This window comes from Acanthopagrus latus, chromosome 20 (genome assembly GCF_904848185.1).
Source record: "Acanthopagrus latus isolate v.2019 chromosome 20, fAcaLat1.1, whole genome shotgun sequence".
Classification (NCBI taxonomy): Eukaryota; Metazoa; Chordata; class Actinopteri; order Spariformes; family Sparidae; genus Acanthopagrus; species Acanthopagrus latus.
Window position 1 is genome coordinate 12830589 of NC_051058.1, and position 13934 is coordinate 12844522.

A 13934-nucleotide genomic window follows, 5' to 3' on the forward strand; every position below is an offset into this window, starting at 1 on the left:
TCATCCAGATGTCCAGTTTGAGATAACATTTTAGTAACAATAAAAGCACCACAACTCTGATTTAGCATTTTAGTATTTTATTACTACTGTACGTAAAATACAATGAGCAACAACGTGACAAAGGAGCAGCTAACGTCCTCTGTCCTTACCTAACTAGATGATGCTGACACAATTACACCTCTACTGTTTTGAAGTAACATGTTACACAGCTTTTCAAGAAGTGATTCTTGTTTTTGTGTGTGTGTGTGTGTGTTTTTTTTTTAAAGTAATTACACTAAATTCTATGAATCTATGAAAAATAAAACATTTAGTGTGGTCCCCTCTACATACAAAAAAAGCGACATCATATAAATTACTTTACACGGTATTGAAAAAAACGTAAACATTATATTTGGCAAATCGTTGTCAGTGACGTTGTTAGTTGTTATCACAACTCTCGTTTCCTTTGTGCCAGAATAAGAGGAGCAGTGTGAAAAGCACAGGTACGAGGTGCTCCACAGTGGTTGGCTTTTTTTTTTGTTTGTTTGTTTGTTTTGTTTTAGTGGCCGAGCGAAGACAACAATGGTTTTTGTCAATGAGGGAGAAAAGGGGTAAGAGTGCAGTGAAAGAGGGAGGGCTGGGGTGACACAGTGGGACGCTTCTAGCGAGTCATTCATCAGGAGTCAACACCACCACGAGTGTCTGTATAATGCCTACGGTCTTGCTTAACTGATGGGCGTAGATCAGACAGAACTTTTTTTGTGTTCCCAGTTTTTTCCACGGTGTTCAGTGGCTTCTTCATTTCGTATACACGGTGCAGTTCTTTTAAGTGTGAAGTAATGACGAACGGCTAGCAGAACACAGGTTTACTAGCTGCCAAACTGTGCAAGAAAAATGGATTTGACTGTCAGCAAGTAGTCTAATTTTTTTTTTGCCCACATGGTATTGCTCTCAAGCTCTGCGCTGATGCCTTGTGAGATTTTCCTGAATTGCTTTGCTGAGGTTAAAGAAAAAGTTGTCTCCACTGTGTTTCTCTAGAAAAGCTGTCCACCTCAGTCTGAACACGCTTAGCCTCGTACCTTTTAATGCATTAGCGCGACCGAACTCCTACATCTTTCCTGCAGTAGAACTTAAAAAAGTATGGAGTCAAATTTGCAGAGACTTTCATGGATAACAGACAAAAAGCGGTGACTTTATAGCTTCTTTTTCCTGAAAGATAGTCAGTTCGCACTTTGAGTGGATCTAAGTTTATGGAATTGACAATAAGGCGTTCCTGAAGAGTGAGGAATTAACAACGAGTTTATCAAAATAAAGTGGTTGCTGTACAAAGGCATCAGGGGCTGTGTAGAATATAACTTCAGTGTCATGGAGATGGTGTCGGATCACTTAAAATAATCACAACCAATGTAAGAATTCCAACCACTTGATCTCAGCCTAACCTAAAAGGCCCTGACTTGTAATTGGAATAGCCTTTACGGTAATTGGTGCTTCTGCATGAAAATTTTTGCTCAAACTAAAATGGGAACTGGTGGTGAATGAAAGCAGAAGAAACGCATTTGAATGGTAGTGTACATGATTTGTCCCAAAGTGAGGATGGGTTTCAGTTACTCAGATCGATCATGAGGTGCTCGTATATCTGAGTTTTTCCCTTGAAGCTGGATGCGAGCAGGAACACCCGGTCGTCAATGGAAACCAGAGAGAGCGCACGCGGCGCCTGGATATTCAGCTCCTGGGATGGGATAAACTGGCCCCTCTTGGTGTCCCATTGGTAGACCTGCGTCAGTGAATAATCGCTGCCCAAGATGGCGTACTGCCAGTTGCCGATGGAGACGGGCTGGAACACCATAGAGCCGCGGGAAGGAAATGTCTGGACCTCCTTGAACATGGCGCCGTCCCAGCGCATCACCTTGGAGTCCCCGATGAATCTTGTCAGGCATATAAACAGCTCACCTTTGAAAAGGACACGGTAGTGAAGGGACCGCTTAGTTTACACATTCAGCTCTAAATCTGGAACTGAAACAGAAAAACTCACAAAAACAGTTTATGCAATTCCAGTATAACTCGTAGCTTGTTATTATTGGGAGAGAGTCGCTAATGGACGAGCTGTCCCTTTAGAAAGTAACAGGAAGATGATATTATATCATTTACGGGCAGGTTTTACAACAGAGGACATTTTTATTGCCTCTTACCACCTTAAAAAGGAAAGTGTAATGAATTACAGCTAAGAGTGTGTCTCATGAATATTACAGAAAGCCTATAAAAGAAAATATTAACGCAGGATCAAAGTCTGCTGTTAAACATATGACATACCCAGAAGGGCAAGAAGTATTCAGAAATCCTTGAGGTATGTGAAAGAAGCAGTACAACACTGAAAATACTCCACGACAAGTAAAAGTCCTGCATTCAAAACCTAATAGTATGCAAGTATTATCAGCCAGCCTTACTTAAGTTAACTACATCAGTTGCTTAAGTGTACAGATAAACAAACTTGGTGACAATTTTCCAGTTTATTCAAGACAATTCTTTTAGTTTAAGAGGAGGGATTTTCTTCTTTTTCTCTCTCCCATGAAGGAAAACATGTAAAAATCTCAGCCCAGTAGCCATAATGAAACACGTATTACATTGCATTCAGATTACATATGTAAGCAGACTTTCTCATTGGGACGGGATGGAATGGTGTTGGCGATGACGCCTATGTTAGGCGAGAGACCGCAGTTTGCTTTCTGTTTCAGATGGTCATTTTAGCGACCACTGAGTTATTCCGCAGCTGTATTTGCGGAAACCAGCCAAGGGTTTTCTGCGCCTAACGACAAAAGGTGTCAGAAAGTGTAAAGTTTTACATTTCTGTGGTTTGCAGCAATGTACAATGTATTCATACTAGTGATTTGGTGGCATAATCACCAAATCTGGAGATACGGTTCAGTGTAATCACTGAAAATAACATGTGGCGTAGTGGAACTCTCACCTTTGACCCGGAAGTGTTTGACGGAAAAGACGTCCTCCATATCTGGTATGTCGGTCCTACGGTCGAACTGCTTCTGGCTCCTGTTCCACTGGTAGACGACGGGCCTCTGGGAACTGCTGGACAAGATCAGGTGGGGTTTGTTGGCGATCTCCAAATACTCAACGTCTGTGTCCCTGAACCATGGGTGGAGGGACTGGTGGGAGTAGAAGCCGTTGCCGTTCCATTTGTAGACTGTCGTGGAGCCGGCCTGCGAGAGAAATAAGCGAAAGATGTGACCACTGGTCACTTTTATTTAGAACACAAAAACTGGGAGTATATGGGGCCAAAGATGTGAGTGTGTGTGTGTGTGTGTGTGCCAGAGAGTCCCTGAACATATGTGAGAGCATATGCTAACATTTGGGATATGCCAGGTTAATCAGCAGGAGCAGACACAAACCGACTGTGCTGCACGGAACAGGACACCAGGGGGAGAGACTGGCTGACACAGTGGGAAGAATACAGCAGTTTAGAGGAGCAGGGGCTGGACAAAATAAGAGAAACACCTACGCAGTATGAAGTAATCAGGTAGCTTTATGCCCTGATTTCTTTTTAGGTACTCAAGTTCTGAAAAAAGTAGCCGACCTTGGAGCTGTCGGCAATGACGAAGAAGGACTCCCCATCGATCAAGAAGGTCTCGATGTCATTCGGCTTGCGTATCTTCAGGATGTCGATGTCCTGGATCTTGATGAACTTGTTGGCGGAGGTGTCGCGTTTGTAAATGTGCGAGCCGCCGAACAGCTGGGCCACGATAACGAAGAGGTGGTTGTCGATCACCATGGGCTTGCAGACCACAGTTGACGTGCCTGAACGGGGGGAAAAGAGAAGAGAGGACAACAGAGAAAAAAATCCTTATTGAATAAGAGTTAATCATTAATGCCGAAGTAATAAACTGACACAACACAATCAAACCTCTGCCTCTCACTCACACAAGATTTTCCCACAACATCGATGCTGCTCCTCAGCTGTTTATGCACTCACTTTCAATGGTGTCGTAGGTTCTGAAGGTCATCTCGACGTGATCCCATTCCAGGAAGCTGCACGTCCCGGCAAACGGTTGGGCAAACACAACGTATTGATCGGTGCCAAAGGTGAATGCCTCCACCGAAATGGACTCAAACTTCAGCGACTGATAGGAGGCAAATTCTGCAAAGCGCGACACACAAGAAACAAGGACGTGGCGATGAGGGAAAAAAAAGGAGGGAAACGAGGCTGTCGAATAGGTGAGACGGTTAACTGAGAACGGCGAGCCAGTGTTATTAGCATAGTGCTTTCCTCAGGCTGGGGGCCCACGCACAGTAAGGTGATACCTGCGGTGATGCAGTCGAAGGAGTGAGGCAGCAGGTCGTTGAGCTTCTTCCCCTGCTGAACAGGCGGACCGCTGCAGTGGATCTCGTCCAGCGTGGCATTGGTGTGGTGCATCCACTCCACCAGCCATTTCAGCTTGCAGTCACATATCAGGTTGTTGCCCCGTAGATCGCTAACACGCACATGGACAGATCGCATGTGAGATCGGATTCAGATAAATGCATATTTTAAAGGAACAGTTCACCCAAAAGTGAAAAATCCTAAATCATTGCTTATATCATATTACAACTCTGCCACTCAGTCTGACTAAATCCTACTCACTGGACCTTTCAGGCTTGATGATGTTAAGATTATATCTCCCTCTTCGGTTTCTGCCCATTGTTCCACCGTCTGTCCCCTTCCAGTCCTCGGCTGCACTTTGGCTTCAAGCCAGGAAAGCCACAACAACAACAACAAGTGTTCTATCTTCCTGAGTAGTCCGTGCTCGTTGCCCACTCTCAATCTGAATTGCCGTTGACCTTGGATGTGTGTGTTGAATCCACGCACGCACTGAAGCCTGCATTATCCCGGCTGATTGTGGCAGGCAGGATCCAATTCTTTTCTTTGTAATTGACTTGTTTACCATTTACCCTGACATTCTGCCATCCTAACGCAAGCTTTGCTCTTCTCCCCTCCTCATCTACATCCTCTTTTTTTTCTTCTCTCTGTTGCAGTGGGCAATCGCTCCTTCGACAATCTCTTATTTATCTTTCCTTCCTGGCTTCCCACTTTTACATCCTCGTTTGGTGTGGGAATCCATCTCCATTCCTTTTTTTTAGCACTGCCACCTCATATTATTACTGTGTATTTTAATCCCACAGTTTAAGAAAGGGGCAAGTAAGATAAAGGGAGATTACGCTTAACATTTGCCTTAAATCCTTTTCCATCCCCTCCCAAATGAATCGCTCTCTGACAGCACTATTGTACCACTGTACTTGCCTATTTCAGAATGACTGCCACTCAGCCCAGCTCAGTAACAAATTAGAGCTGCAATGATTCATTTATTAGTTGTCAACTACTGGTTGCTTACTCCTCTGTGACAGTTAATTTAATATCTTTGGGTAGTGGACAAAACAAGACAATCAAGGACTTGACAGGTTGGGAATGAGGCTAAAAAATCAATTATCTTACCAACAGAAGATAACATGCCAACCAGCTCTAGCCCTGACCCATAGCTATAGCCCCAACTAGCTAAAGATAGCTGCAGTTAGCAACGGCTAGCCGTTATTCTCATGATCTGCTGCCTGAGTAATTATGTCTGGCATAACCCAAGTCTCAAGACACTCCAAAAGATGGTGTTTACACCCTGGATTTGATGGAGAGCAACTTCAGATGGGGTGTTTGCTAACGCTTTTAGCTTAGCAGCTACAGATTTTGGTGTTAAAAAGTGTGTAAAACTCTCTTGTCAAATCAGTTGTTGATCTAGGGCGCTACATAGAGCCGTTTTATGTTTTTTATGTTTTACTTTTTTTTTATGTTGTTTTGTTATGTTTTTTAAAAAATGTACCCATATGTTTTCAGTTGTTTAGGACAAAGCACTAACACCGTTTTGCTTTGGAGCTCCAGAAATGTGTTTTGTCCTACGTCACCTAACCTTCCACTGGCTTCAGGAGTTTTACCAAACTTAGCATTCTAACCAGCTATGGCTCTGACCTGTCCCAGTCTAAAGCTCCTGTGTGATTAACTGTGACACTCCCCTGGTGCTCCCAACTCCTAGCTAACTAGCCTAAGGTAGCTACAGTTAGCATTATTCAGTCCCAGCGTTGGTCCAGTGATGTGCCCCCCCATTTGTTCTGAGTATGAATCTGACAGCATGCCATTTCTTGCGCGCCACACATTTAATCTAGGGTTTGGCGAAACTATTTCTCACGTTTACCCTTTTCTGACATTTCCAAAACTAACCGAAAAGATCATAAGCAGATCAGTCAGAAAGGAAAATGATTGGTAATCTTTGCAGCCCTATTACAAATCAACACATAACATAAATCCACAGAAATGGATATTATAGTACCAATCAATCAATCAATCAATCAATCAATCAATCAATCAATCAATCAATCAATCAATCAATCAGTAAGAAAACTAATGAACAGATCTCTTAATGTCTCAACAAAGGTTGAAAGACAGGCTGAACTCACACTTTGGTCAAAGCGTCCATGCCCTTGAAGACATCTCTGGGCAGCGTCTCAAGGTTGTTGTAAGCCAGACTCCTAATCAAGAAAAGAGGGGGGAAAAATGCACAAGTGATTGAATCAGAGGTCCTCAGACTGTCCTCTTCACAGAATGAGCCATTACACTGTATCACTCTGTTCTGTTATCTGACCTGAGCAAGAGGAGAATGAACAAATACCGAGCAGAACACAAGTGCCAAATGGGAGGCACAAGTCAGAATCCGAACGCCCTGACAATATTTATGGGACAAAAGGCTAAGTGGTGGAAGAGAAGGGAATTAAATCATTAGGAATGTATTAATTAAGGGGCAGCAATTACACAGAGCAGAGGGAGGGAGGCTCATTTGCTAGAAGAGGGTGACAGTTTCTTTAACAACAAGCTTACCAATTACATGGAGCTGCTTGGATTTGACTCCCTTAATACAAAAGCGCTGCTTTATGTTTTTTAACCAACTTCTCCGAGGCTGTCAAGCGGGTGATATCTTTGCCAGCCAGCTAAAAACCAACCAGCCAACCAAGACTGGCCCCAGAGAGATATTTCATTTGTGAGCGAGGGGACTGAACTTCAAAAATCAGAAAAGAGCTGTGAATGAAATGAAATGTCAGCGTTATTCATGAGGGCTGCATTATTTATCTGAGAGTCAGTTTTCCCAGGGAGAGGGGCCATTTTGCTTTGAGTTTGTGCAAGAAAGCACTCTCCAAACAGATGGGGATAAAGCAGCGGAGTGGCCCGCGAATCCTGCAGGAGCACTGCCTGTGCCCTTCAATAATGTATTTACTGTATGTGACGCATTTTAAATTCCCCTCGATCCGTCTTTTTGTGTTTGTTTACCTCACTCCAAAAATGACTGGAAGTATTCATGGAACAGGGAGGGAGCACTTTATCCCGCCGCGTGCTTACATAGGACTTTTTTGAGTCCCGCAAGAACAGTGCAAACAGCTCAGACTGCTTTATCCGAAGGTAAAGAGCCCGCCAAACACCGCCTTCCAAGATCATTAATTAAACTGAAGGGTGGAAATGACTAAGCTGTCGCTGTACGTGGGGATTTGTAGCAGACTATCTCAGACTAGGCCCAGAGCAGAAACGTCCTGGTGCAACAGCGATGACAATCATCCTGGAAGTCAGCCGTGAACTCCCTCAGCTGTTTCCCTTTCCAGTATTTATGCAAAGCTAGGCTAACTGTCTCCTGGCTAGAGCTTCATATTGAACACGACAGTGGTATTGATCTTCTCACATAACTGCTGGCAAGGGAGTCAGAGCCATTAACATTACATTTAAAAGGGTAAGTTCACCAATTTCACGCATTAAAGTAAGTTACCAATACAGCAGAAACACAGATATTGCCTTTTCATCCTCCTTTTTAAAGACTGGTGCCTACATTACCCACAACACATTCAGCTTCCTCTGGAGCAACAAACATTTTATATATTTTTTCATGTATGCAGCAGTTCTCCCCAAGCTCCGTAAGCATGCTTTAATGTGTAAAAAATCAGTCTTATTGTAGAACACCAGTACTAGCTTTGCTATAGCTAAAGGGAAAATGTTTAATTTCAGATGTCTGCCACAAGAGTCATCAAGGCAACATGGTCTCGCATGAATTGTTACATGCTATTTTGCAGCTTGTGTCAGACACTGTCACCATCAATGAAAACTGTCAGTGCACAGAGTATGAATGAAAACAGGCCCATATCAAGCCACGCATCCAATCAGACATCAAGTCGTACATGAAGAAGGATGCATGCATACGGAGCATTTGTCTGCACTGCACTCACCCAAAATGTGTGAAGAACGACCCGTCAGACACTTAGGGGACAGATTATAGGTCACTTGGTTTAAGGTTACAGTACAGTTATATTTAGCCGTGACCTGTAGCTCTCTCACCTTCTCACCTATCTTTGGTTTTGGCAAGCCTCACAGTTCAGGGATGTGAAATCGTGTTTATAAAACCGACTGTTTATAAACTATTTTATTCCTTATCATTTCTGTTTACAAACAAAGCTGTTTTATTTCATCTTTCTGAAAATCCGGCAAAATGCTATGCATTACTTACCACACTCACACAAGACCTTCCAACCTCCAGCACCACTTTTAACCATTACTACCAATAACTTACATACTGATGAAAATCACAACGGTTAAAGTCACAAAATCTTTCATCATAAAAGCTCTGCTGGCCCACTGAGTCAGTGTGACATCCACATCTGCCCTTCAGCAACCCGATCCAGCTGACACCCACAGACACTAACCTTGGACATCACCAGTGGCAGCAGCACTTCTGCCTACCTCTGCAGTTCACACACTGACAAAGTGGCACAGAGAGACAGAAAAACAGGAAACTGATGCACGGTTTTATGTTAGAATCCCTGAAATACTATCATCACATTACCTCTCTCGAAGAGAAATGACTTCAACAGAGTGGTGTAGAGGGAAAGATACAGTACTACATTTTAAAAACTGGGAAGGAAGGAACGAGGGAAGGAATAAACGAGGAGGGAAGGATGCAGAGTTTTCTAACATGGCCACCAGAACCAAAATACTTACAGGTGTATCAGCGCTTTCAGGCCCCGGAAAGCGAACGGGGATATGGATGCGATCTTGTTGTTTTCAATAAACCTGTGAAAGAGACACATTACATAGGTTAGGATGACTTAACGATAAAACAAGACATCCACACACAAAGATCAACTATCTTTCCCACGGCAGAAAACTGAAACCCTTCAGCTTCCTGTGCGTCTTCTTGCCTGGCAGCTGTGAGAAGCTGACAGCAGGTACAGTGTGTCACACCACGTCCCCTCACGCGGGAAATAAAACGTCATTTGTAGGTGACAAATGGGTTTTTTAATTGCTTTTTTTTTAAAATACAGTAAATGTTTCAAATTATAAATTGAAAGTGTGTTTAATTGGTGTATACCTTGCCCTGTTAGCACAAACGTAGCACTAGCAGATGTGTATTTCAACCAGTTTTAAAGTTCATGACAAACACTTACAGATACTCAAGATGTGGTAAACCCAGGAAGGCATCCTCATCGATGAGGTCCAGTGAATTTGCTGTGAACAATCTGCGAGAGAAAGAACGAAAACAAAACAGTTAGCAATGGTACATCATTTAAAGCGGCAGTCCCCACATGATTCCTTCCTTTCATTCTCCAACAATGGGTACCGCTGTCTCCGTGAACTCATTTGATCAGCGATAAAAGCTGTGATTTATCATTTACCGAGTCTGCGACGGTGGGGGGGCGATGGACAGGGTGTGACAGTTACTGTAAGGGACAACAAGCTCATTCAGCATCACAGCCCACGGCATGTGGCTCAGAGAATGAATCAAATGAATAAAACAGAGGAATGTTATATCGTTCCTACATATTTTTTCGTGGAATGAATGGGAGAGAGAGAGAAAAAAAACGGGTGCCTCCTCCCACAGTGTCTCTGAGTCAGCCTTTAAACTAGTAATGTCAGAGTAGCGTCCGCAGCCACGGAGAGGAGAGAACTGTCGGACCGGCTTAAAAAAAAAAAAAGAAAAGGGAACACGAACGAACAAAGCTTTCACAAATCACTTTAAACGATTCGTGTTAATCTCACATGTTAACTTTGATTGAAGTTTGTGTGTGTTACCGATTTAAAGCCGCGACAAGGAGCTTTAATTTCTTGTTGATTCTGGCGACCCCTGTGGAGAATAAAAGGTATGACAACTGGGATAACTGTTGAAAGAGATGAATGTTCGATATCTATATGGCTTCTGTGGCTGAAAGGATGCAGGGGTTGAAATGCTGACAGGAGAACAGGGCTTCTATTCCGTGAACATATTATTAAACTGTTCACTTACTAATTTAACACTGAAAGCACTTTCAGTTTCTATTCTTCAGTCTGCTGTCGCTGCTTCATTATGTTTCTGCAGCACAGATCCTTGGTTGTGTTTCGGAACACGTGTCGGAAAGTGTAAACGTCTCCCGTGCACGTATTTTTTCCAGTCTTTTCCCCCAGCGGCAGGTTGTCCAGGAATTTCCACATATTAAGTCTATAAATGTGTGGATGCACTCTGCTCACCCGGGAGGTAGAGTCGCCCAGAGGTCACGCTCTGGGCAACAGTGGAAGATTGTTAAGGTGCAGCACCGCCTGCCTCCTCAAAAACAAACCCAAGGTCACATTCTGTTCCTCCTAATCCACTCTATCTCATACGAGAGACGCGCTGGAGCTGTGATACGCCGAACATCCTATTCTCCCATCCAATGCAACATGACTTAGGCAAACCACAGAGTATGTTCAAGAAAGGTAAACAGTCGATCGAGCCTCTTAAAATACTCCTGAATCTCCTTTCTCAACATTCATACAGCTAGAATTGAGAGTAACTGTATAGCAATGTCCAATCTTATCGCTGATGGTGATCCTTCTTGTGTGTTTAGGTTCTTTCCCCCCCACAGTTAGTTACAGTTATCTTTTTTCATGATTTTACTTGTAAACTTCCATAAATCCTGTGGCAAAGTTAGCCACCACAGTCGACTACATCGCAAAAACAAGTTAAATCTCCCTAAAAACAACAAATGCTGACACTTTGGATTGGAGTCCAACCCAAAGCACCAGTACTCGACTATCTGGGGATGATCAGCCATCACCCGTCCGTCCTGACTTTACTTCATGAGACTCTTCATATCTATCTCTGATTGCGCGCTCAGCGAGGCCGGCGACCCTTCGCAGCCACAGCGTTGGCCACAGATAGGCCACCTATTGATTTAATGGTCCTCTAATGGAGGTTAAGATACTCCAGGTCACCTTGGCAGTAAATAATGATGGACGAGGGGCGGTGCCACAGTGTTCACTTTAGTTTATTGGTCGTCCCTCTGGTTCGCGAGGCTTTCACGCGCATCCTTACTGATTTAGTGTCGTCCGAGCATGTGGAGGAACCGATGCCAGGAAAAATGCGGCGGTGACAGCGTCCTAGCGGCCGGCCTTGCCATTAATTTGTGGATCACAGCAAATTGTTTTGGTAGGGCTGCTATCTTTGGACAAAAACGAACAAACAAAAAAAAACCTGTTCATTATTTTTCCCTGCAAACACACACTCTCACTATCTCTCTCCCCCCTCCCCCCGCCATCCCCCTGCTGTTAGTTGCTGTAGCCATGTGGTCTATTGCATAATCCCGACACCATTAGAGAGAATCCCCCCTTTAAATCTGCATATCAGCCTCAATACAACTCCTCCAGGGAGCTCATTGTTTGGTGCTGTCAGACACTGAGGATGGATTTACAGACACCCAGGCACCCAGACATGTAGATAATAAGACAGACAGACAGACAGACAGACAGACAGATAGATAGATAGATAGATAGATAGATAGATAGATAGATAGATAGATAGATAGATAGATAGATAGATACTCACAGCAGTTGCAGGGCAGGCGTGTGAACAAAGCTTCCCCCTGTGATTTCATTAAATCCAGACTTGACAAAAGACCTGAATGAATGGAGAGCACACGTATCAGATGAGCTCTCCCCTAAGTGTTCACAGTAACAAATCAAGATGATCAAGGTGCTGTGTGTGTGTGTGGGGGGGGGGTGGGGGGGGTGGGGGGGGGGATACTCACAGGGAGACGACGTCCGACGGGAAAGTGTGAGGCACGGATCGGACATTCTCACACAGGGCATTATCTTTGGTGCAGGTGCACCCGACGGGGCATCTGGGCTGCCTCACCCTCCGCCCGTCCGCAGGAACCAGGCAGACAGCGGCGACCCACACCAGGAGCGTCCATCCCATCCACCCTCCCCATCCTCCTCTCACTGCTCTGCCCGGGTATCCCATTCCTTCTGTCCCGGTCGAGTACTGTCACTCCTGCACCATGCAACTTCTCTGCAAAAAAGGAAAAAGGAAAAAAAAAAAAAAGGAAAGTAAGAAAAAATCCTCCACAGCTGATTCTCTTCAAGAAAATCTCTCTCCCTCTCTCTCTTTCTCTCTCTCTCTCTCTCTCTCTCTCTCTCTCTCTCTGTTTCTCTTCCCTCGTTTGTTTTTAATGACAGGCGCTGGTGCCGCTGCGCTCGGATGCAGGCTGGTGTCTATGCGTCCTGCGTCTCAATGGGAAAGGCACCAGTCCAGCGGATTCGTTCTGCAAGGAAGGCAGGATTACAAATGCGGGACAGACAGGACACGAAAACAGAGAGCAGATCTTTCTTTTTCTTTCTTTCTTTCTTTTTTTTTTTCTTGGTCATGAAAAGCAATTATCTCAACCTCCCGTCGAATACAACACTGCTGCTACGAGGCTGTTTTCTTTTTTTGTCGTGCGTACAAATAAGTTGCTCTTGCCAGTGAAAGGGACGAAATCAAAAGCGTAAATTCCCGTGAGAGAGAAAGGAGAAAAGGAAGAAAGAGAAAGAGAGGAGGAGGAGGAGGAGGAGGGGGAGAGAGGCCCCTAAGGTGCGCTTTTTTTATATCAGCAGTGCCAGCTATTATTTATGCGCGCCTCGGAGCTGCGCATGGTTAATGGGGAAGCGGCTATTCATGAGGCTCTGTGCAAATGCACCTGCCTCTCCCACTCCTTCAGAGGCTCGCTTTGGCACAATGATGACATTAACTGTGGAGAGAAGATGAGTTTATAACGCCTGGTTAAAAATACACATGCAGTATTAACAGTAGCATAAGAAATGGTTGGACAGTGAGACCTCCAGTAGATTATAATTAGTATTAATCAGAGTATTCTTCCCCCAGATAATTACCTAATTATCAGGCCGTTGGTTACTGAATAACATAAGGGACTGGATTTCATAAATATTTCTGCTTCGGCTAAGACAGCAGAGGGTGGGTTTCATTATAGCATCTGCCTCTCACTTCCTCCCTGTCTTCGCTCCCACATTGAGTCCTTTGTTGAGTTCAGTGGATCGTGGAAAAGTCGGGAAACACCGAACTTTGTTCCCAGACTGTGGCGAACTTTCACCCCTTCCACCCGGAATAACCCAGGGACTCAATTATAGCCCCCAGAAACACTCAAATAGCATACTGGCCTCTTTATCTTTCATCTGCAGATCAAACGTGCATCCTCTCTGTATTACCCCTCACCGGAAATTAGCGTAATTATCAAGTAATTGGCAATTCAATGTATTAATCAAAGTCTAATTTGGGAAAATGGAAGTCAGTGTCTGACAGTACACTTTCTTTCTTTTAAAATATTGTAATTTTTTTTCTTTTTACTGATTGGTTAATGAATTCCTTTTAATCACACATGAAGAAAGCACAAAGGGGGTGCAATGAATGCAAACCACACAACCGGCCATCAAAGGCACTTCCTCCGGTAACCATAGAGACCTAAAGCATTCAATTTTATCATCAACAGCACGACATTTCATTGCATAAACACAAAGCGACCTTGACGACCTCTGCAGCTTATTAATATTTATGTTAAACCATGTGAAGTCCTGCTATTTTCATCTCCTCTCAGCAGATTCCCTCAGA

At 44.0% G+C, this 13934-nt stretch overlaps 1 protein-coding gene across 2 annotated transcripts; it reads right to left on the reverse strand.

Moving 5' to 3' along the window:
* Positions 1 to 60: 60 nt before the first annotated feature.
* lgi1b (leucine-rich, glioma inactivated 1b) lies at positions 61 to 13695 on the reverse strand. Of its 2 annotated transcripts, XM_037080931.1 has the most exons (11): positions 13202 to 13695; positions 12079 to 12594; positions 11877 to 11948; positions 9487 to 9558; positions 9041 to 9112; positions 6466 to 6537; positions 4291 to 4460; positions 3962 to 4126; positions 3566 to 3786; positions 2945 to 3191; positions 61 to 1929 (listed from the first exon to the last, which is right to left on the reverse strand). In XM_037080931.1, exons 2-11 carry the CDS (start codon positions 12291 to 12293, stop codon positions 1580 to 1582), a joined length of 1656 nt encoding a protein of 551 aa, XP_036936826.1. In that variant the 5' UTR covers positions 12294 to 12594; positions 13202 to 13695; the 3' UTR covers positions 61 to 1579. The 2 variants fall into 2 exon arrangements, with proteins under 2 accessions (XP_036936826.1, XP_036936825.1); XM_037080930.1 differs by lacking the exon at positions 13202 to 13695 and having other exon boundaries at positions 12079 to 13115.
* Positions 13696 to 13934: the final 239 nt, after the last annotated feature.

Excerpts from the sequence above, each read along its gene's own strand:
- lgi1b (XM_037080931.1), bottom strand. The coding sequence starts at position 12,293 with ATGGGATACCCGGGCAGAGCAGTGAGAGGAGGATGGGGAGGGTGGATG. Across the intron at positions 6,538-9,040 it reads CTGAAAGCGCTGATACACCT|GAGTCTGGCTTACAACAACC; the intron begins GTAAGTATTTTG and ends TTTCTTGATTAG. Across the intron at positions 4,127-4,290 it reads CTTCGACTGCATCACCGCAG|AATTTGCCTCCTATCAGTCG; the intron begins GTATCACCTTAC and ends CGCGCTTTGCAG.